Source organism: Psammomys obesus, unplaced genomic scaffold (assembly GCF_907164565.1).
Source record: "Psammomys obesus unplaced genomic scaffold, mPsaObe1.curated_primary_1811, whole genome shotgun sequence".
NCBI classification, from domain to species: Eukaryota; Metazoa; Chordata; class Mammalia; order Rodentia; family Muridae; genus Psammomys; species Psammomys obesus.
The window spans coordinates 12,453,224-12,475,217 of NW_026595981.1; the positions used below are offsets into that span (position 1 = coordinate 12,453,224).

The 21,994-nt window shown below is 50.2% G+C and overlaps 1 protein-coding gene across 2 annotated transcripts in view; it reads left to right on the forward strand.

Moving 5' to 3' along the window:
- Positions 1-20,911, forward strand: part of Rnf43 (ring finger protein 43) — a 66,420-nt gene extending 45,509 nt beyond the window's left edge. The window contains exons 3-10 of one of the 2 annotated variants that reach the window (XM_055619952.1): positions 4,548-4,670; positions 12,881-12,955; positions 13,063-13,194; positions 13,739-13,843; positions 15,018-15,179; positions 15,741-15,843; positions 16,413-17,753; positions 19,570-20,911. In XM_055619952.1, the coding sequence (XP_055475927.1) occupies positions 4,548-4,670; positions 12,881-12,955; positions 13,063-13,194; positions 13,739-13,843; positions 15,018-15,179; positions 15,741-15,843; positions 16,413-17,753; positions 19,570-19,613 (2,085 nt within the window). In that variant the 3' untranslated portion in view covers positions 19,614-20,911. Of the gene's footprint in view, positions 1-4,547; positions 4,671-5,901; positions 11,382-12,880; positions 12,956-13,062; positions 13,195-13,738; positions 13,844-15,017; positions 15,180-15,740; positions 15,844-16,412; positions 17,754-19,569 lie in introns of those variants that run through there. The other variant, XM_055619953.1, reaches the window with a different exon arrangement.
- The last annotated feature ends 1,083 nt before the right edge of the window (positions 20,912-21,994 follow it).

A 21,994-nucleotide genomic window follows, 5' to 3' on the forward strand; every position in this document is an offset into this window, starting at 1 on the left:
GACCCTGTCTCAGAAAGGAAAGAAGAGAAGGAGGGAAAGGGGAAGGGGGAAGATCTGAGGTGGTACATCCTCTCTGTTGGGGTCAGGCTCCGCATAGCTATCATTCAGTCATTCTGCAGGGACCAGAGTCCTCCGTGACACAGGCTTCAGCTTCCCACTGCCCTTGAAGGTTCTAGAGACAGGGCCCTCCTTTGCACACACCACTTCTTTCTGCCTTCAAAACACTTGAACTTCCTCAAAGAGTTCACTTCTCACCAGAGCCAGGAAAGGAGGTGTTCAGCCAGCATTGGTCTTTAGCAAATGCTCCTGAGGCAAGGAGATGGGGAGAAAAGACAGGAAAGGAAATACAGAGAGGATAAGAAAGCTCTTGTTCTTTCTGGTCCCTCCAGTTCCAGAGTTCTGCCTCACTAGCTCCTCTTACCCGTCTTTCCCAGAGCAACCATTGCCAGGGTTCTGGTATATACTAAATTATCTGTCAGTCATCTGGTTGTGGACCCTGGATAATTAATCAGCAAATCCTGAGTACCCCATGTACAGCAGGTACTGACGGGACAGTAGGGGAACAGGTGACCTGAGGAGTGGAGAGAGAGCAGACAAATGCACGGCAGTGGGATAAGACCATGATCAGGGAAATGCAGGACAGATTGGCAAATGCCAAAAATGTGTTTAGGGAAGTGAAGCAGGTTGTTGTTTTTGGACATGGAGTGCTGGGTGGGTGGAGGGGGAAAGGTATAGGAAGAGAGAGTGAGACCTGAGGCCAGCCCGGTCCAGACAAAGCCTTTTGAAAATGTGTCTGTGTCTGTGTGTTGTGTGTGAGAGAGATTTGTATGTGTGGGCAGCTGTGCCGTAGCACACATGTGGAGGTCAGATGGTCAACTTGGTAGAGTTGATTATCTCCTCCCTTTCTGTGGGCCCCAGGGTCAAGGCTCACACAAGTGCCTTTATTCCCAACCCGAGGCCAGGCGCCTAAGAATGCAGGCTTCATCCCAAGAGCTGCGAGGGGCCCAGCTCGAGCTCTCCAGAAAGAGACAAGCGTGCTCAAGTTAGCACTGAAGCCACTTCTACCACTGTACTAAGGGATGAGCACCCAGGCAACCCAGAGGTTCCTAGTAACTTGGGATGACGGCGGCAGGTGTAAGGAGCTGGGCTGAGTTGGGAAGAAACGGGCTTAAAGACACAGACAGGGAACGGAATGGCTCCCCCGAGCCTCCCACCTTATGAAGAAACTGGAGTGAGGACTAGATGGTTCTTCTCTGCCTGGGGGCTTCGGGAGATGGATCTCTAAAGCTGCCACAGCGAGAAGGGTCAAAGTGGGGAAGTGTCTGCATAGAACTGATCAAATTTAGTGATTCCCTCCTTCCTTCTTTCCTTCCTTCCTTTCCTTTTTTGGGGGTGGGGTGGGGGGACACAGTCTCATTATGTAGCTCTAGCTGTTGTCCTGGAACTCAAAGGGATCCTCCTGTCTCTGCCTCCTGAGTGCTGGGACTTAGCAATTTGTTGATTTCTCACATGCTGACATTTGAAGGAAATGGAGGCTGGGAGTGACTGGAAGGATAGCCCCTCGCTAGGTGACATCATGCTGAGACAGAAAACACTGGAGAGCCAGTCTTAGACCGTCCAGTGCTCTGTTCAGGCTTGAGCCAGCTGCGTTTGAGGTATCTCACTTAAGACTCTTCACACAGAAGAATCTCGGGGGCATTTGGACATAGGGATCTGGCACTCGATATAGAAGATGAGGCTGTGTGTGGAGAACCGTGGCCGCGGGTTGGTTGGTCCCCTCAGCAGTGTGTGAAGGGTACCTAGGACAACGTCCTGGGGGTCACCAGAGTTCTAGAAACTTGTATTTGGGCCTTTTGACTTGACAAACATAACTGGCTGGACATGAGGGTGTACACGTATCTCAGTACTTGGGGCAGAGGCAGGAGGCTTGCTGTTAAGTTGCTAGTCTACATAGCGAGCCCCTGTCACAAACAAACAAACAAACAAACAAACAGAAAAGCTCCCATTTAACTAGTAAGGCAAACAATTTGGTTCTGAGTTGGGGGACGACATCAAGCTTTCAAAGTCAAATGTAAACATTTATTTATTTGCAGACAGCTGCTCACAGCTTGTAGCCCAAGCCGCTGGGCCCCGTGGCTTTCCTTCTCTCTCAGCCGTCTGAGTGCTGTGAGTACGGGCATGTGACACCATGCCCATCTCTTGCATTTTTTCCTGTTTGGTTTCCTGTGATCCTGATGGTATCGGTTACCAGCTGTGTACTCTTCTGTTGTTGCTTTGTTTTTGAGACAGGGTTTCTCTGTGTAACAGAGCCCTGGCTGTTCTAGAACTTGTTTTATAGACTAGGCTGGTCTCAAACTCACAAAGATCTGCTTGCCTGTGACTCCTAAGTGCTGGGACCAAGTGCTGTGTACTCTTGGGCCTGTCACTTAACCTTTTGGTGCCTCAGTTCTTCATCTTCAATGGAGGGACAGCAGTAGCTTCTACCTCACAGTGATAAGCAGGTGCTTAGACAGTCATTCTTTATGAATGCAAACTGTTATCCTCTTCATGATCACTATTGTCTCCACTGACAGAGCCTGACTCTGCATTCATAGGGAGCTCCATGACAGCAGAAGTCAGATGAGCTAAGTTCTAGTCTTATGTGGCCTTGTGTAGCCTTGGCTTCTATGAGCCTCAGGCTCTTCTTTATATGTGCAGGCAGTTTCTGCCTCACAGTGGGAAGCCTTGGAAGGCAGGTGGCCCTTTCAATGGGTGGTTGCTTCTCCTGCTCATACCTCTGGTTGCTGGTTCAGAACCAGCAATTGACTCTGACTCCAGGTTCTCCCCTTCCTCCTTGCCAGAGGCATCTTCCAACAGCACTGCTCTGGATGATAATTCTGCATTAAGACTGGGGACAGAGTGGTGGGCAAATATTTGCATATTTTCCTTTCCCGATCTGCCCCCTGCTCAGTGGAGGGTGTCTTGGGGTCTTCAAGGACTGGCTACATAGTGAGTTTACATAGCCAGCCTGAGCTACAGTGTGAGCACCTGTGAAGGAAGGACAAGGACAAGCTATTCAAAGCAGGGGACTCCTGTGGTTAATTTCTACCTCCCAAGAGTTTCTGCTGTGTTGGAGCAGACACAGCATGGGACTGTCCATGCCAAGTTTCTCTGAATCACCAGGGGATCCTCGTGGCCAGTGGTCCCCACTGCAGGTCTGACTCCTGTGATCTTTCCAGCCTCATCTGCCGACCCGTCCCTTGTCCACCTGTCGGCTCCTCTGCAGCAAGCGACCTCTCCGCCTCTCCACTCTCTCCAGACTCTTGCTGGTCTTCTGGGTGAACACATACTTAATCAGTCGGCAGTAAAGCTCTCAAGTCACCCTTGCGATCAGCGCTCTCTTCCTCATACAGAATTATTGGTCTCTGCTTCCTGTATCCTCATACTCTGTTGAACACGCTAGCATCATAACACCACAGCGCAGTGTGTTCACGTGGTGCAGTGGGAGCCTTCGGGGCTGGAAGAATTAAGGACTGAACGAAGGTCAGTGGCTTAGTCAGTAAAGTACCTGTCACACAAAGTGGGGACTGGAGCTCAGCCCCCAGCACCATGTCAAAAAGCTGATCCCCGGGGGGAAGAGATGCTCCTCTCAGAACCCTGGCCACTCTCGCAGAGGACTGGGTTTGGTTTCCAACACCCACATGGCGGCTCACAGCTGTCTAAAACTCCAGTTTAGGGATCTGATGCCCTCTTCTGGCTCCTTCAGGTATGGGGTACACAAACTGTGTACCCTGAGGCAAGCGCTCATACATAGTAAATAGAAGTAATAAATATTGCCGGGTGTTGATGGCGCATGCCTTTAATCCCACCCAGCACTTTGGAGGCAGGTGACTCTCTGAGTTCAGGGCCAGCCTGGAATGGTGGTGCGCACCTGTAACCCAGTGCTGGGGAGGCAGACACAAGCAGGTCCCTGGAGCATTTTGGCCTAATTGGCAACACTCCAGGCTCAGTGAGAGAACCAGTCTCTCAAGCAATAGGTTGAGATGTTCAAACATCAACCCCTGGCCTTCACACACACATACGCACGCGTGCTTTTGTTGTATAACCCAGGCTGGCCTCATACCTCTGGCAAACCTTCAGTCTCTCTACCCTCCGAGGTTGGAGTTACAGGTCATCAGCCACCAGGCCCAGCTAAAATCTACCCTTTCATAGTAGCAAGAGACCTCCCTACTGAGGGCCAGCGAGATGGCTCGGCAAGTAAAGCTTTGAAGTGCAACCCTGAGAATCTGAGTTCGAGCCCCCAGATCCCACGCTGGGAGGAGAAGAACAACTTGTGAGATTTGTCGTCTGACCACCCTGTGCACAGCATAGCACGCACACTTGTGTCCGCCCGTCACCTGCGTGCGCACGTGCGCGCGCGCGCACACACACAATGATGAAGTTATTTTCAAAAATTTTAAAAAGAGGCCAACCTGGAACCTAGAATGATGTAGAAGCGCTTGGTTCTTGCTCCTAGCTCAGACCTGCTTCCTCGAGCTCCTCTAACCCAGATCTTTGTCTCCCCGCAGTCCCACCCCTTGTATCTGTGCAACGCCAGTGATGACGACAACCTGGAGCCTGGATTCATCAGCATCGTCAAGCTGGAGAGTCCTCGACGGGCTCCTCGCCCCTGCCTGTCACTGGCCAGCAAGGTAGATTCTCACATCACATGTCCTCAGAAACTGCTGAGCCACTTTCACAGGAACAGGAGACAGTGGCACTCATCTGTGCCACCAAGGAGGCTGAGCTAGGGTTACTGTGCATTTGGGGCCAGCTTTGGCTGGATAGTAAGGAAGAGGTGAGCCAGGGCTATATAACAAAACCCCAACTCAAAAACAGAAAAATAAAACACTCAGTGGAAGCTACTGTTCTTGCAACCTTACCCATTTCCTGTGAGGTTTGCTAACTTCAGGCCTTGGAGATAGCTTTGGCTTGCACAATGGTCGTGTGTAGATTAGGGCCAGGGATATGGCTCAGCTGGCAGAGTGCCTTGTCTTGGACTGCACAAGGCCCTGGGCTTGCTCTCTAACGTTGTATAAAGTCAGGCTTGGTGCTTTGTGCTCCATCCCAGTCCTCCAGGGTAAAGGCAAGGTGGTTAGGGATCCAGTCACTTTAGGCACACAGTGAGTGTGAGGCCAGCCTGGGACATATGAGACCCTGTCTCAAAATCAAAGTAAAACGAAAGCTCAAGAACAAAACAGAGCTACCTCCCACTAAAATGTAAGCCAATTGCCATGTTTAAAAACTGAAAATAAGCATTGTGATACATGCCATTAATCCTAGCACTCTGAAGGCAGAGACAGGCAGATCTCTGAGTTTGAGACCAGCCTGGTCTAAAAATTGAGTTCCAGGACAGTCAAGGCTACACAGAAAAACCCTGTCTTGAAAAACCCCCTCAAAAAACAAACAAACAAACAAACAAACAAACAAACAACCTGAAAATAAGCCAAATGGTGGAAGAACACACTTTTAATCTCAGCACTTGGGAGGCAGGGGTGGCGAGACTTCTGAGTTCCAAGATAGCCAGAGCCAGAGAAACCGTGTCTCAACAGTACTAAACAAACAAGCAAGCAAACAAACAAATAAATAAAAGACAAATGTAAAATAACATTTCGGTTTGGGCACATTGTTACAATATCAGAAGTCAGGAGGCTGAGGCAGACCCATCACAAGTTTGAGACCAGTAGAGAAATGCTGTCTCAAAAAAACAAATCAAATTAAACAAACAAGCAAACAAACAAAAGCCCTAGATGAGAGTTCAGGCACCCAGCAGCACTCACTCCTTAGTTTCAGGGCCTCATTGGCACCACTGGACCGCAGTGGCACTGGGCTAACACGGCACCGGGCTGCAGTGGCACAGCTATCCTGGGCTCTCTGGGTTGCTGGCCTGCTCCCTGCCACCTTGTCATCTTTCACTAATAATGACAGTTATGGTTTCTGTGTTCTGACCTCTATACCCAGGGGCAGCCCTACTTATGGATATTTAATTTCTCCTGCTTTACAAAATCTGGAGAAACACTCCTTCAGCCCGGGCTTCATTCAGGAAGCACAGACTCCGCGCTTGCTCTGCGTTAGACAGCGTGGGAGTGTGAGCAGAGAGCGGGAGTGGACAGAGGAGAATTCAGAGAGGCTCTGACACAGTTTCCCTGCTTCTCTTTACCTTCTTAGAAGTGGTGGCATATGCTCATTCTGGAAACTTTACAGAAAGCATGACCTTTAATTGTCCCCCAGGGTGCCTGACTTCCTTTGATGTTTAAGACAGTCTTATGGTGTAGGCTACTCTGGCTTTAAAAACCATCTCTCTCGTGCTGGTGCACACACCACACCCCGCCTCCTGCAGCTTTACCACAGCGTCTGACTGCGCGGAGTGGGCCGCGCACACCTGGCCAACACTAAGTATGCTTCTGTGCAGGAGGCTTTCTTCTCCACCTCTGCAGGAACACATTACTAAAAAAAAAATCAATATTTATTTTTAGCATCGTGGCCCTTCTCTTTAGTTCCAGCATTAGGGTGACAGAGACAGACAGGTCTCTGTGAGTTCTAGCACAGTCAGGGCTATAGAAAGAGACCTTGTCTCAAACAACAACAAAAGATTTATTTTTATCTTACAAAAGTGCATACACTAACTTGCCTGGTGTCCTTGGAGGCCAGAAGAGGGCACCCTGTTCCCTGGAGCCGAAGTTACAGGTAGTTATGGGTTGCTTTGTGGTGTCTTTGTCCAATCCCAGGAGCTCTGCAAGAGCAGCCAGTGCTTTTAACCGCTGAACCATCTCTTGAGCCCCAAGGACTGCATTCTCATAGAAGAATGTGCGTAGACCCATAGGAGGATATACCCTTTGGGGTACTTGTTAAGCTTCTGGTTTGTTCTTCTTCCTTGTGGGTACTGTAAGGATGAATAGTAATGTATCTCAAGTGTCAGCAGTGCTTGAACCCAAGCAAACACAAAACAAAGCCTCTCCAGGCGTGTGTCACAGGCCTGTGATCTCAGTACTCAGAAGGCACAGGCAGGAGGGTCACTACAAAGTCAAAACTAGCCTGTTTTGTTTGTTTGTTTGTTTGTTTTTTGCAAATTTCAGGCTGTTGAAGGCTGCAGGCTGAGGTCTCGTCTCAAAAACAAAACAAGGGCTGGGGACAGATACCTCGGTTGGTAGACTGTTAGCCTAGTGTGCATGAACATCTGGGCTCCATCCTCACCCTGTATAAATGAGGCGTGTTGGTGCACACCCATAAATCCAGCTGCAGCTACATAGCGACTTCAAGACCATGGGCTACATAAGACCACATCCAAAGAAAAGTAAAAATAAAACAACAAGAAGAAGCATGTTAGGGCTGTCAAAGGAGTGCCTCGCCTACTGCCTAGTAGCCATAGCTTTTGTCTTCCCTGCATGCAACCCTGACCTAGCGCATTGGGCTTTCTGCCGAAGTGGTCAAGTACCTAAGAACTATTTAAGAGAGGAAGGATTTATTTCTGGCTCGTGTTTTCAGAAGCTTCAGGCCGTAGTAGACGGCTTCAGTGTTCCCACACCCATGCTGAGGCGGCACATCCCGGTAGGGGAACATGGTGGGTACAGCAGCTCATATTACAGGGTCCCAGGAAGCCCTGTGCCCACTTATCCCTGTCCCCACAAAGCAATGCTGTGGGGTGCTCTCCTTTTCTCCCTTCCGGTCCATCTACGGCCCCTTTCTGCGGGATGGTGATGCCCACACTTGGCAGGTGCTCCCCTTTAATTAAGCTCTCTGGAAACATCGTCACAGACACACCCAGCGGTGCCCTTTCCTAAACCCCAGCTGCGTCCAGTTAACTTGGGAGGCTGAAGCATCACCCATGGCGTCTCACTAAGGGAACTGCTCCTTCCCCAGGCATGCCGCTCAGGTCCCATCGCCCGGCCTGGCCAACTGGTGTTTGCCTAGGGTTCCCTACTGAAAAGAGGTCTGCAATTAGTAATGAGGGTGCTCCAGCCACTTCTGATCTCTGAAGTCCCAAAGGCTAAACTCAAACACTTACTTTTGCTTTGGCTTTATAGAATTAAGTTCATTGTGTTAATACAAATAATATAAGATGAATAGTGCATATGGCTGGTCTGGTTTCATGGAACACACACACACACACACACACACACACACACACACACACACTATGGCTCCTGGGAAGTATAAGGGAAAGATACGGTCTTTGATAAAGAAAAAACTGAATATCACCCACCCAAAATTCTGGTTTTTCTTTAATATTAGTGGTAAGTCAGGTATGGTGGTACATGCTTATAATCCCAGCACTCAGGAGGCAGAAGCAGCAGGAAGATTAGAAGTTCAAGGTCACTCTTGACTACATATCAAGTTCAAGCCTAGCCTAGGATATATGAGACCCTCTCCAAAAATAAATAAATAAATAAATAAATAAACAAGCAAACAAACAAAAGAAATGGAGAGAGAGAGATAGAGAGAGAAGGGAAGGAAGGAAGGAAGGAAGGAAGGAAGGAAGGAAGGAAGGAAGGAAGGAAGGAAGGGGGAGAGGAGAGGAAAGAGCAAGCTGTCATCCCTGACAGGATTGGAGCTCTAGAACAGTTGAGCTACGGCTCATCTTCCACCCTTCGGTGTGACCGGATACTCTGGCTCACCTCTCTGTGCCTCTGGACTTACATTTCCTCACCTGTGAAAGGGAAGTAATAACAGGACTTATACATGAATAACCATGAGGCTATTTTTAATGAATTAATTTTTAAATTTTATGTGTATTGGTGTTTTGTCTGCATGCATGTCTGTGTACCATAAGCATGAATGCCTGGTGCCCTCGGAGGCCAGAAGAGGGCATCAGATCCTCTGGAACTGAAGGTGAGCCACCATGTGTGGGTGCTAGGAATCAAATCTGGGTCTTCGAAAATAGTTGCCAGTGTTCTCAACCACTGAGCCACCTCTCCTGCCCTAGTTATAAGGATTGAATGGGGCAGCACAGATGTATACTCATAATCTAAAGCCAAGCGTAATAGTGATCATTCAGTAAATGACGACAGTGGTCAGGTCATTCTGTCATCACAGACATCGTCACTTGATACCAGGTGTTGTTTGCTTTGTTTCTTTTCTTTTCTTTTCTTTTTTTTTTTTTTTCTGGTACTGGGGCTTGAACCCAGAGTCTCGACATGCTAAAAGTGCATTCCACCATGGAGCATTACAGTCCATACAAGCTGCTTGTTTGTTTCCTATGTATCTCACTTGTTCTTCTCTGAAACCTTCACCACAATTCTGTTTGACTTTTCCACTCTTATAACTGCTCCTACCTGGTCACCTGGATTGGTGTCAGCTTTGTTAGCAGCTGTGATCCCCCATCATGCCTGGACAAGTACAGTGGCCTTGGCCTAACGGAACTAATTAGATATGGAGACAAGCAGCTTGGTGCTTGACCAAGATGCTCAGCACCCAGCGGTTAAGACAAGGTGCTGTCAAGCCGTACATGGTGGCATACCTGTAACCACAGCATACTGATCGCGGTCAGTAGGATTGTGTGCTTTAGGCCTGGGCTACATAGTGAGAGCTCACCTTCAGACAAAACAAAACAGAAAGTAGGCACTCTGATGCTGAAGCTCTAGATGGCACAGTAGTTTTCACTGTATCCCCTGGTGTCCACAGACCAGGCCCTCTGGGTCTTGGTTTCCTTACCATCTCAGGGAATATTAAGGAGTGAATGAACTCCTGTATGCAAACCATATGTAATAATTGATGTAGCTAATGTCACGTCAGGCACAAGCTAACATACTTTACACGGACTAATTAATGTGGTCATCACAGTAGCTCCACGAGGCAGGGTCTGTTACTGTCCCGGTTTATAGGAAACCGGAGCATGGGGGAGTTGCCCCAAAGTCTCACATCTAATAGGGGGAGCAAGCTGGGATTCAGACTTAGGCACTCTGTACAGGACAGAGCTCAACAAGAAGCACACGCCTCTCCTTCCTTCTACCTTTGCTCACAAGCACAGCTTACTGTCACCGAATCTTTGCAACCTGACCTAGCCCTGCAGGAGCAGAAATCCCCCCTCCTAGCATTTCTCCAAGCAGATTGGAGTCTTTGGCCAAATGGACTTTCAACACAATGTTCTGCTAAGTCTGTGTTTCTGGGAGGTGCCCCGGGGCGGTGGAAGAATGCCCTTTCTCTTTGCCCCGTTAGGGGGAGCTGCTTTGCATTTGTCTGTTTTGTGTATGAAGCATTTGTGTCAGATTGGGGACCAGATAATAGACTGAAGGGCATTCTGAAGTGAAAAGTATCAACTATTGTTGCTTTCATTCATGCTCTAGAACAGTAGTTCTCAACCTGTGGATTGCAATCTCTTTGGGGAGTGTCAAATAACCCTTTCACAAGGGTCTTCTAAGACCATCCTGAATATCAGATATTTACATTACAAATCCTAACAGTAGCAAAACTACAGTTATGAAATAGCAACAAAATAATTTTATGATTGAGGTCACCACAACATGAGGAATGGTATTAAAGGGTCACAGCATTAGGAAGGTTGAGACCCACTTCTCTAAAATATTATGAGCATTATAGTTTTATGTGCTGCAGAGTCTTAACCTTCCGAATGGCTTCATACCTCAGGCATAGTAGGTGCTGCTGCATTATGGATAAGCAGGTAATGTACAGAAACAGCCACTGTGGTCTGTAGAGGAAATTTAACAGCTGACTAGTGGATCAAGAGACAAGATTTCAGCTCCCTCTCTGCACACCCTGTATTGGTTCCTGGTGGAACCTTGCTTGCCTGCTGGTCCAAGGCCTGGCCCAGCCTGAAGCATCCAGAGAAGTCTCTGTGCTGTTTTCCTAGGCCTGGGTTTCAGGTTATAGGAGCCTACCCACCCTCTCTGTCTTCCAGATTCCACTCCTCAAAGATAGAGTCGGTAGCTCCTACTCCTGGTGCAAGTGGGTAGGTGGTACAGAGAGCCCAGGTTAGACCGTCATTCATCCCCAAATCTTGATTTCTGTCCCTAAAACTCTGGACACAAGAACCCACTGCCAGAAAGTCCTGTTTATTCTCTCCTGTTGGCAAACTCTCTAGGCTCTTTGATCACTTTTACAACTCTGTAATTATGGGCTGTAATGGGCTGGGGTGTTTGAACCTCACCAGTAATTGCTTTCTACTGTTCCTACCCCAATTCTTCAAAGAGAACAGGGTGAAGAAGTAAGAAAATCTCCACAAAGAAGGGAGTCCCCATGCTAGGCCTCATGGGTCCTAGAATCTTGCTATGGGAACCTTGGAGCCCTGGGAATCAAGTTCTGTGTCTACTGGGGTACTCCTCCTTACCCATGAGAGTACCAGTAGGATTCCCCTATGGGGTTCTCCCAGCCCTGCTCGGAAAGCCCTTGTTCGGAGGGTCCTAGAGGTTTGTTTGGAGGAGTTGGCGTGGTTGGCCTTTCTGGGAGGAAGTGGTTGAGAGGGCAGTGGAAGCCGCAATTTCTCTATTTCTTCCCTAGTCCACTGTAGAGTCTGTGAATTTCCTCAGGGCGTGGGGTAGGTGCGATTAGCCTAGGCAGGCCCCGTAGAGGGGCCAGCCTAGCTCCCTGGAGCAAGAGAGAAGAAAGAAAAGTTATCCTAACCAAAATAGGGGCCCTGCTTAAATGTCTCACTACCCTCCCCCTGTCCCCTGCCTGCAGGCTACTGGTTCTGAGGGGCCCATTAGCCCCTGTCACTGCTTGGGCAGAGGGGAACAGAGAGCAGAGGAGAAAACTGCTCCCAGCCTGCCTGGCAGGGGACCTGCCCCAACAGGCTCTCCCTGGGAAGACAGCTAGATCAAAGCACTAGGAGAGTGAGTAAGTCCCAGCCCTGGCTCCTCTTCCTGCCACTGTGACTTGCAGAAGAGTTAACCCCTTCACTGCCTGCAGGAAGACCCCAGAGACTCAGCACAGTCCCTGGGGGGGGAGGTGGCAGGCCTTAAGGCTGCAATCTGGGAGGTCTGATACCATGCTGGAGCAGCTCCTTCACAGGGCCTGTTCTTGTCAGTTGGTCGTTGCTGCTGGGCTCTTATCTTCCTCCTCTCACCCCGACACAGGCCCCCAGATTCCCTTGTTCTGTCTTTGGCTCTGTTATCTGCTGCAGCTGCCGCCGCCGCCTGGCTGGCTAGACTGTACTGCCTTAGATATGCTCTCGGAGCCTTCGGTGGCCAAACATGTGCACCTGTGCACACTTGTGTCCTTGTGGGAGCAGCCCTTTCAGTTCCTCCTCAAGCAGGCCATCCTAAGGGAGGGGGACCAATCATTTGGCCTGAATTAGGACCAAAGAGTTGGCCAGCTAGACTGTGGCAGGGGCAGGGAGAGAGCACACACACACACACACACACACACACACACACACACACACACACACCCCGTGTGAGGCTCCGAGGTGGGGGAATCTGCCATGGCAGCTTTGGGTCAGAACAGTGTCCCAGGCTCCCAGCACTTTGCCTGAGCCTCACTCCTGAGAGGTGGCATTCCAGAGCCTGGGCCTGGTTCGGCAGGTCTGGGTCCTCCTCTGCTGTTTCCATCTTGATCTTTCTCCAACTGCTGGTCACTCCCTGCCTTTTGTTCTCACACTGCTTGATCCCTGAGCAGGGGCTGTGTTTTATCTTACCCTAGAGCCAAAGCCACCATCTGGCACCCAGTAAACCCTGGGTGAGTGTTCCATTTCAAAATGCAAGACTGAATGCTGTTCTTTGAAGGCAGTGGGCTGGGTCAGTAAGGGATCCCAGGCTCCCTGACTCCTTGCACACATACATGTGAGTGTACAGGGTGCAGCATCCTAGGGAGAGAGAGAGATGTGTGTGCATGTGCAGGGTTGAGAGCCAGCCACAGCAGGGCTGTGACCTCGGCTGGCTCCAGATACGCCTCTGCTGTGTTTCTGTAGGCCCGAATGGCCGGCGAACGAGGAGCCAGCGCAGTGCTCTTTGACATCACGGAGGATCGATCAGCTGCCGAGCAGGTGCCTAGGGACAGGCGGGTGTCCCAGGGAGGGTCTGGATGGAGGAAGGTGGGGTTTTGGGGGAAGCAGATGTCACAGCAGACCTTTCGGGGCTTTGCTCTCTGCAGCTGCAGCAGCCCCTGGGGCTGACTTGGCCAGTGGTGCTGATCTGGGGTACGGACGCCGAGAAACTGATGGAGTTCGTGTACAAGAATCGGAAAGCCCACGTGAAGATTGAGCTGAAGGAGCCCCCAGCCTGGGTAAGCGCACCAGGCCCAAGCCTTGCATCTGCGGTCAGCTCTGAGTTCTCCTCCACACCCCTAGGAACCCTCTAGTCCACCCTCAGGCCCTGGCCATGTGTCTTTGGGCGTGTCTCCCACTCTCTGAGCCTCATCTACAGTATGAACAGATTGGGCCAGTTGGGTCCTAAAGCTGTTTTCAGCTGTGGTTTCACAGCACAGAGCAGAGAAGCCTGCCTGCCAGCCCACCCGGCTCCCACTCCCCACCGCTCTCCAGCAGCAAGTAGCTCCCACCTTAAAAAGGGATGGTTTCCTTCTCTGCCTGCACACACATGGCCTTCCAGATAAGAGTTCTCACAGCTGCGTCTGGAGATTCCTCTCCTGCAGCCTCAAAGCTGAGAGGGTACCTAGTCCTTCCAGGCCCACCCCTTCATCCCTCAGGTGGGAGGCCCCAGGGCCCTTCAGCTCCTTCTCTTTATTCCAGTATTCCTTCCCAACTTGGCCTGCCTCTTTCTAGAGAGTATGACCCTGCTCTTCTCTGATCCCCTCCCCCCCACATCCCCAGCCAGATTCTGACGTGTGGATCCTCCTGACTGTGGTGGGTACCATCTTCGTGATCATCCTGGCTTCAGTGCTGCGCATCAGGTGTCGTCCCCACCGCAGCAGACCGGTGAGCAGTGTGGGCTGCCTGACAGACACAGGCATGGTGTAGATGTGGAGGCGGAAAGGGGAAAGCGAGGCAGACAGGTGTCCTTATGGCTACAAAACAGTCTCCATCTAAACAAACACTCTAGGCTCTAGGCTCTCCGTTGGTTTTAGCAGCTTCTCCTCATATCACTTATTCATCCATCTCCCCATCCATTCATTCATCATATTAATGAGTGATATGTATCAATTTCGGGGCTGGAAACAGCACCATGAGTAAAAATAACAAATATGCCGCCACTCTTTTTTTTTTTTATTCAAGACAAGGTTTCTCTGTGTAGACTTGGCTGTCCCAGACTCACTTTGTAGACCATGCTGGCCTCGAACTCACAGTGAGTGATGCACCTGCCTTTGCCTCCCAGTGTTCTGGGATTAAAGCTGTGTGCCACCTCTCCACTGACCCCCTCTCCAGTGAATGAGTATGCTGGACATGGTGGCACACAGCTTTAATCCCAGGACTCAGAAGGCAGAGGCAAGAGGATCTCTGAGTTCCAGGCCAGCCTAGTCTATAAGGTGAGTTCCAGGACAGCCAGGGCTACACAGAGAAACCCTGTCTCAGAGAGAGAGAGAGAGAGAGAGAGAGAGAGAGACTTTCATTCTAGTGGGAGGAAGCAGATAATAAAAGAAGTAAACTACACAATTTTTTTTGATGGTAGCATGTGCTTGCTACAGAAAAGAAATAGAAAAGAGGAGCAGGCATTTAGTGAAGACAGGGTAAGTCTGCATCAAGAAAACGATGGTGTAGCACACACCTGCAGTGGGTGAGCACAGGATTTCCTGTCTGTAAGTCCAGGTAAAGGAGATCCAACACCCTGTCCGGCCACTGGCCACTGTGAGCACAAGGCATGCACCTGGTACACAGACATACATGCAGACAAAGCACGCATTCACATAGACTACAGTAATGTTTATTTTAAAGTTTCTCTCGTGAGTCACCAATGTCAGAGAAGCATATTAGAATATAGCAAGGCGGTGGGATGGAAGGTCACAGCTGTGCCCCAGCTTTGAAGGCGTACACCCTGCAGGGCAGTCATTTGGCTGGGAGATCTAATGGGGTGATGGAACTGAGTCCAAGCTCGGGCCCAGGAGAGAGGAAAGCAGAGCCCTTGCCTCAGCGTGAACTCCATTTCTCCTATCAGGACCCTCTTCAGCAGCGGACAGCCTGGGCCATCAGCCAGCTGGCCACCAGGAGGTACCAAGCCAGCTGTAGGCGGGCTCAAGCCGAGTGGCCAGACTCAGGGAGTAGCTGCAGCTCAGCCCCCATGTGTGCCATCTGCCTGGAGGAGTTCTCAGAGGGACAGGTGAGGTGGAGCAGACTGGGGATGGAGATGGTAGCTGGGGCCAAGATGACAGCTTTAGGTAGGACTACCTCCAGAGTACATCAGGGTCCTATGTGTCCTCTGCAGTAGGGATCACTCTAATCATTTTTGGTCATTTTTTCTGGCTTCTAAGAATGAGCAGAGAAAGAATCTTGGGTCAGGCCACAGTGGTGCTTTAAAAGCATTATCTCACTTTTGCCCCATGGCAGAGGAAGTTGGAGAGTAGACTGGGTCCTTATCCTTACTGACAGCAGAAACTGTTGAGAAACTTGAGAAACTGTGGTGGTACATGACTCTAAACCAGCATTGGGACGGTAGGAAAAGGAGGATCAAGCGTTCAAGAACTACGTGAAACTGTCTCAAAAAAAAAAAAAAACCAAAAACAGAGAGACTTGCCCAGAGTCATGCAGCTTAACCCAAATCCATCAGCCACCAAAGCCCACACTGCCATTACCCTCCTGTTCTTTTACGAGTAGGTGACTGCAAGAAGGCTGTTAGGGAGGTCCTTGTAACCGTTGGTCGGGGCACTCTTGTTTGCTTCAGGAGCTCCGCGTCATTTCCTGCCTCCATGAGTTCCATCGCAGCTGTGTGGACCCCTGGCTGCACCAGCATCGGACCTGCCCCCTCTGCATGTTCAACATCCTCGGTAGGAGGTGGACCGTGGGCTCCCCTGAATATGCGCACAGATGTAGAACATATCTGCTTTTCGGTGTGGGGCTGAGGAGAAGCACCTGCCTCATGACGGCTTCAGCTGTGAACTGCTCAAGAGCACCTTGTCTGTTGAGGAGGGCTGTCCCTCATCTTCATTTCCTAAATCTGGGTTGTTTACAAATTCATTATTCTATTGTTCTGGCAATAAAGGACCTTAGCCTAATAGAATCAATATAGCAATTTTCTAAAAGATGGAAGGGAAATCAACATCTTGAGGAAGAAGAACCTTGTGCTAGTCTGTCTAAACTGACAACTAATGTGAGCTAATGGTGGCCCTGGGTGAAAGGGCCCTTTATAAGGCTGGTAGATGGAGCAAGGATCGACAGCCTGACGGAAAGGCGGAGGAAGTCCAGGCACGGGTACTTTAGATGTCCTTGGCTCCCCCAAACTGAGCTCAGAGACTATGCAGGATCAAATAGGGTAGCTAAACCTTTCTGAGCTCATTCTCGCTATAAAGTCTATGTTTTTGAAAGAAGATGTCCATGTTCTTCTTTGTTTTTGCAGAGGGAGACTCATTTTCCCAGGCTCTGCGAGCCTGTCCATCTTACCAGGAACCAGGCAGGAGACTCCACCTCATTCATCAGCATCCTGGTCATGCCCATTATCATCTCCCTTCTTCCTACCTGTTGGGCCCTTCCAGGAATTCAGTGGTCCGGACCCCAAGACATAGACCCTTCCTGCCCTCCCAGGAGCCAAGTACAGGCTCTCGGCATCAGTGCCTCCCCAGGGCTTCACATCTCCGGGCACCAGAAGAACAGCAGCACCTGGCAGTACCTCAGCACCCCTATGCACAGGGCTGGGGGCTGAACCGCCTCCGGTGTACCTCTCAGTACCCCACAGCTTGTCCAGTGGCCCTACGACGGGCCAGGCCTCATGACAGCAGCGGGTCTGGGGAAAGCTACTGTACGGAACGTAGTGGCTACCTGGCAGATGGGCCAGCCAGTGACTCCAGCTCAGGGCCCTGCCATGGCTCTTCCAGTGACTCAGTGGTCAACTGCACGGACATCAGCCTGCAGGGCATCCACGGCAGCAGCTCTACCTTCCAGAGCTCCCTGAGCAGTGACTTTGACCCCTTGGTATACTGCAGCCCTGAAGGGGATCTCCAAGGGAAAGGGATGCAACCTAGTATGACCTCTCGCCCTCGTTCCCTGGACTCAGTGGTGCCCACAGGGGAGACCACGGTTTCCAGCCACATCCACTATCACCGTCACCGCCACCACCACTACAAAAAACGCTTCCAGTGGCATGGCAGAAAGCCTGGCCCAGAAACTGGGGTCCCACAGTCCAGGCCTCCTGCTTCTCAGACTCATCCAGAGCCATCTTTCCCTGACCAGCAGTTCACCACATCCAACCCAACAGCTTCTTCAGTGCTCCCCAACCCGCAGCGGCCCAGGGCTCTTACAGAGCCAGCCCCTGGCCTAGCAGAAGCTGCCAACCCCAGCCCCAGCAGTCTTTTGAACTTGCAGAAATCCAGCCTCACTGTCCGACACACACAGAGAAAACGGCGGAGTGGTCCCTCAGAACCCTTGCCAACCTCCGGGCCCCAGGACTTGACTGTGCACCCGGCTTGCCAGGCTTTTCCCCACTCTAGCCCCAGCCTGGCCTACCCTTGGCCCCCAGAGGTTCACCCACTGATCTTCGGCTCTCCAGGTCTGGATAGGAGGCTGCTACACGAAGTCCCAGGCCCCTGTTACTCAAGTCCACAGCCAGTATGGTTGTATCTGACTCCCCGCCAGCCTCTGGGACCATGCTCATCAGGAGAGGGACATTCCAAGTGGAGCTCTGACACACCAGAGAGCAGGCCATGCCCTTACCCGCACTGCCAGGTGCTGCCAGCCCAGCCTGGTGAGTGTTGAGGGAAAGAGGTATTCTGGGGAGAGGGGGGTACATCTGGATGTTGCAGGCCAGATGAAAACTGCCAAGGAGCTGGTGAACAGAGGAGGCTACAACTCAGCTGAAGCACAGAAATCATAGGTGGATCCCAGCTTCCTTAGGAGCCCTTAGATTTTGGTAAAAGTACCATTAAGGTGTTTGGCAGTGTTGGTACACGCCTTTAATCCCAGCACTCAGGAGGCAGAGGCAGGTGATCTCTAGTTCGACGCTAGCCTGGTCTACAGTGAGTTCCAGGACAGCTAGACCTATGCAAAGGAACCTTGCCTTGAAAAGCCCAAAAACCAAAGCCAAGAACAAAACAGAAAAAAAGAACCACTACGGCTTCTCTTCCAAGCACTCTGGTTAATAAAGCCAGCCACACTTTCATGGGAACTCTGTAAATCCTCAGCTCTAAACCAACACTTTGCACAACCATCCTTCCTTTCCAGGAGGCTCTCTACCTCCCACTCCCTCCCACCTTTGAGAGACACTGGCTGAATTGTGCACCTCTAGCCACTGATAAAAACAACCCTTCTACCTCAAAAGAGGACCCCAGAAGCTCTGAAATATAAAGCCTGGAATCTTAGAGGCAGGACTTGAGAAGTTCTTTCTTTGAACTTTCTTTTCTTTCTTTCTCCTTCTTTTTTTCTTTCTTTCATTCATTCATTCCCTTCTCCTGATTACATGTAGCTTTCTATGTGCTAGGTCCTAAGCAGGCTTCTGAGGACATGGAGCTTGTCATCCAGGAGACCCAGGTCCAAAGGGGAGACAGACTTGCAAAAAATGTGGAGGATGACAGTGTCCACAGTCGTGTGGTGTGAGCACAGAGCAGGTGTTTGATGGTTCCCTTTGGGCTGTCATATCCGAGTGCTGCCAGAGTCAGACCACCTTTTGCTCTAAACTCGGTGCCTCCCTTTTCCTGATCCTTACATCCACTGTTTCCTGTGCTGTGCCTCTGCCAGCTCTGTCTCAAGTCCACTACTGACGGCTCCTCCACATATGGAGTACAGCCTGAAGGTAAAAGCAGGAGCCTGCCCCTGACAGGGCCTTGAAAGCGAAAGGCCTGCACACCTAGTGTGGTGTCCCATACTGTTGTGCAGCACAGCCCCCTCTGCCCCTCCATGCTACTGTCAGGGTCACAGCAGGAGAAATCCCACCTAATGTGGCTTTCAGGGCTCCAGCACCATCCAGCTTCACTACCTCCCTTCTGTCCCTCTGCCCTCTGCCTCAGTCAAGTTGGGTGAGCACCAATTATAGTTGTTGCTGCCCGGAATGTCCCACTGACTTCCCCGGCTCTTCAAACCCAATTCTTAACGTTCCTGTAAAACCAGCTCCCACACCTTCACCATCAGAGTCTTTTCCTCACAGCTGTGCCGGGGTGTGCTTCCCGCCCCAGCTGCCTCTCTTATGACCCTAGTTCTGTCCTGCTGTCATAATATCCGTGTGCACGCATGCTTTCTCTCTTAGCTTCTTATTTTGGATAGTCTGTTCAGCAAATGGTAGCAAGCCAAGTTCACCATGAATGCTTAATAAATATTTATCAGGTGAATGAATGAATAGCAAGTACTGGTCACACAGCAGTTGCTGTTAAGTATTTCTCTAGGTTTGTTTTTCTCTCCTGTTCCCCAGGGGGCCCCTCTCAGCTTTCAACCTAATCACCTTTCCAGACATACTTCCTGCTTCTCCCTCTCCGTGGTCCCTTCCCAGCCAGTCTCCACAGGTGGGAGAAGCACAGGAGACCAGCTGGACCGTCAGTGACCTCTTTTTCTCCCCTCTCTTCTCAATGCAGGCTCGCAGGAGGAGCTGGAAGAGCTGTGTGAACAGGCTGTGTGACGTGAGAGGTTCAGCCAACCAAGAGTGTGTTCCAGATGACTCAGGTCCTGCTCCTGGGAGGAGCAAGGACCTTAGCGAGCATCTGTCATACATACTTCCGGGGACCACTGGTGGGTGGCAGGAGGTGCTTTGTCCTGCCCCGGGATCACAGTCCTGTCTGCAGAACACACCTGCAGCGCAGAAAGCCTGTGTCCAGCCAGACAACCAGCTAGTGTGCATTTGTGGAGTGGATCTCTAAAGGCTGTTTTTTGATGGGAAGCTATGAGTGAATATCTAGGCGTCCCAAAGGTGCTGCTCTTTCCCCAGGCCCACTGGGTTCCCTTTGGGGTCTCCTTTGCCACGGGCTTCATGTTCACACGAGCCAGTCGGTTCAGATGAGTACGTGGCCACTTCTCAGCTCCTTTCAAGGCTTCACGGGGCCAACTTGAGCTTTATCATTTTTTTCCTTCTTCACAAAAGGAGTTTTAGGTGAGCCCAGTCCCTAGAGAGGTCTCTGTACCTCCTCCAGCCATTGTCGCCTCCTCGGTGCTCAGGGAGGGGTGGTTCTTCCTGCCTGTCCCCAACACTGATCTTAAGAGTTGCAGGCTTCAGGGAGCCCAGGGCATAGAATTCAGTCCAGAGGTGGGGGCTCTGACAGACCTGGGATGAAACTTTTGATTATCAAACTCCTTGTCACTCCAGCAACATCAGTTCCTCTGAGGTAGAGAACAGGGATAGAAGGAATAACTGTTCCTTAAAGATCTCCTGTCTCTACATACAAGGCAGGCAAAAAGGAGTGTCTACTAAACTTCATCTGGGAAGAGGGAAGATGAAATAAAGGCAGAATTCTAGCTGAACAAGGACAAAATTCTCTGATTCTCAGAGCAAAGATGGAGAATGATAACATGACCTCATGGGTCTGCAGGGCCCAGAGGCCAACCTTCCCAATATAAGCCATACAAACCAATAACCCAACAGAAGGTGTACATGTGGATTTGGGTGCTGGCCTGGGCTGCTTGTACCAAGTGGGCAGCTTGTACCAAGTGGGCAAGAACTGAGAGGCCTCCTGTAGCTCTTCATCCCAGGACATCCTGGCCATTGTTAGCCCCTCAGGCTATATCCTTGCCTGGAATGTGAATGTGGGGGCAAAATGGGCATGGGATTGTACTTAAGAACCCTCTCTCCTCAAAGTCAATGGGGAGATTGGCACCCAAGCACCCACATGGGTATTTATATCTGAACCAGACAGAAAGATGCTTGAATCAGGCACTATGTTGACAAATGTATTTATTTGCTAATATATTTATCCATAAATATGATCTGGCTTGTGGTTTTATTTCATTATGATTTTTCACTCAGGATAACATTTTCATCTTTTTCATTTCCTTTTGTTGGACTTTGGAGGCCCAGCATGACCCCCAATTTACTGCATAGCTAGCTGATCCTGTCATCCCCCCGCCCCCATTACTGGGATCATAGGGATGTCTGGCTTTGTATGTTACTGGTGGTATCAAAAGCTAGTCAAGGTAGGGTAGTTTTAAATCCCCAGTAAGATCAGCGAGTGCAGCATACCTGGACCTTCATCACAATTCAGTTATTTATCTGTATTGTACTGCTGATCAGTCTGTTATATCAGTGACTGACTTTGTGACCATAAGCAAATACTGTATCTTGTATGTGTGTGTACACATGTATTCAGGTGTGAGTTTGAGGCCAGCCTGACCTACATAGCAAGTTCCAGGACAGCCAGAGCTACATAATAAAGACTGTTTCAAAACACACACACACACACACACACACACACACACACACAGTCTCTCAATGACCCTGCCTGGAGCCCCTGGGATCCGCAGATCTCCGGCCCCCAGTGCAGTCATTATACTTTCAGCATACAATTATGCCCAGCTTTTATGTGGTGGATCCTGAGCCAGCTTCCCAGCAGGGTGCCTGGCTTTTCCCATAAATAAAATGATCCTCCTTCAGAGCTGATACAAGACTGACAGGAGATAGCACAATGAAAATATTTTCCAAACTGGAAAGCTTTTTCCCAGTGCTAGGAAGTTATCTAAAACCCAGTCGGTGACTCCATTAAAATGCAGCTTGGGACAAAGCCAAGAATCAGTCTTGCTGTAGTTTAGTTTCAATTAAAAGGCCTGTAAGGACAGAACAGGAGGGATTGCGACTATTTATATCCCAACGCTCCAGTTCAGATAAACACAAAAGTCTACACTTTGTCTACACTCCAAGAAAAATGGTGCTTTTCTGCATGAGATCCTGTGGGGGGGTCCCCGCAAAAAGGCTCTGAGGATCTGGCGGCCTCTACAAATTCCCTATGGTCGGGAAGAGCCTTTACTCTACTCACACTGCACCATCCCTTGTGCTTCTTCTGTGTGATTTGCTCA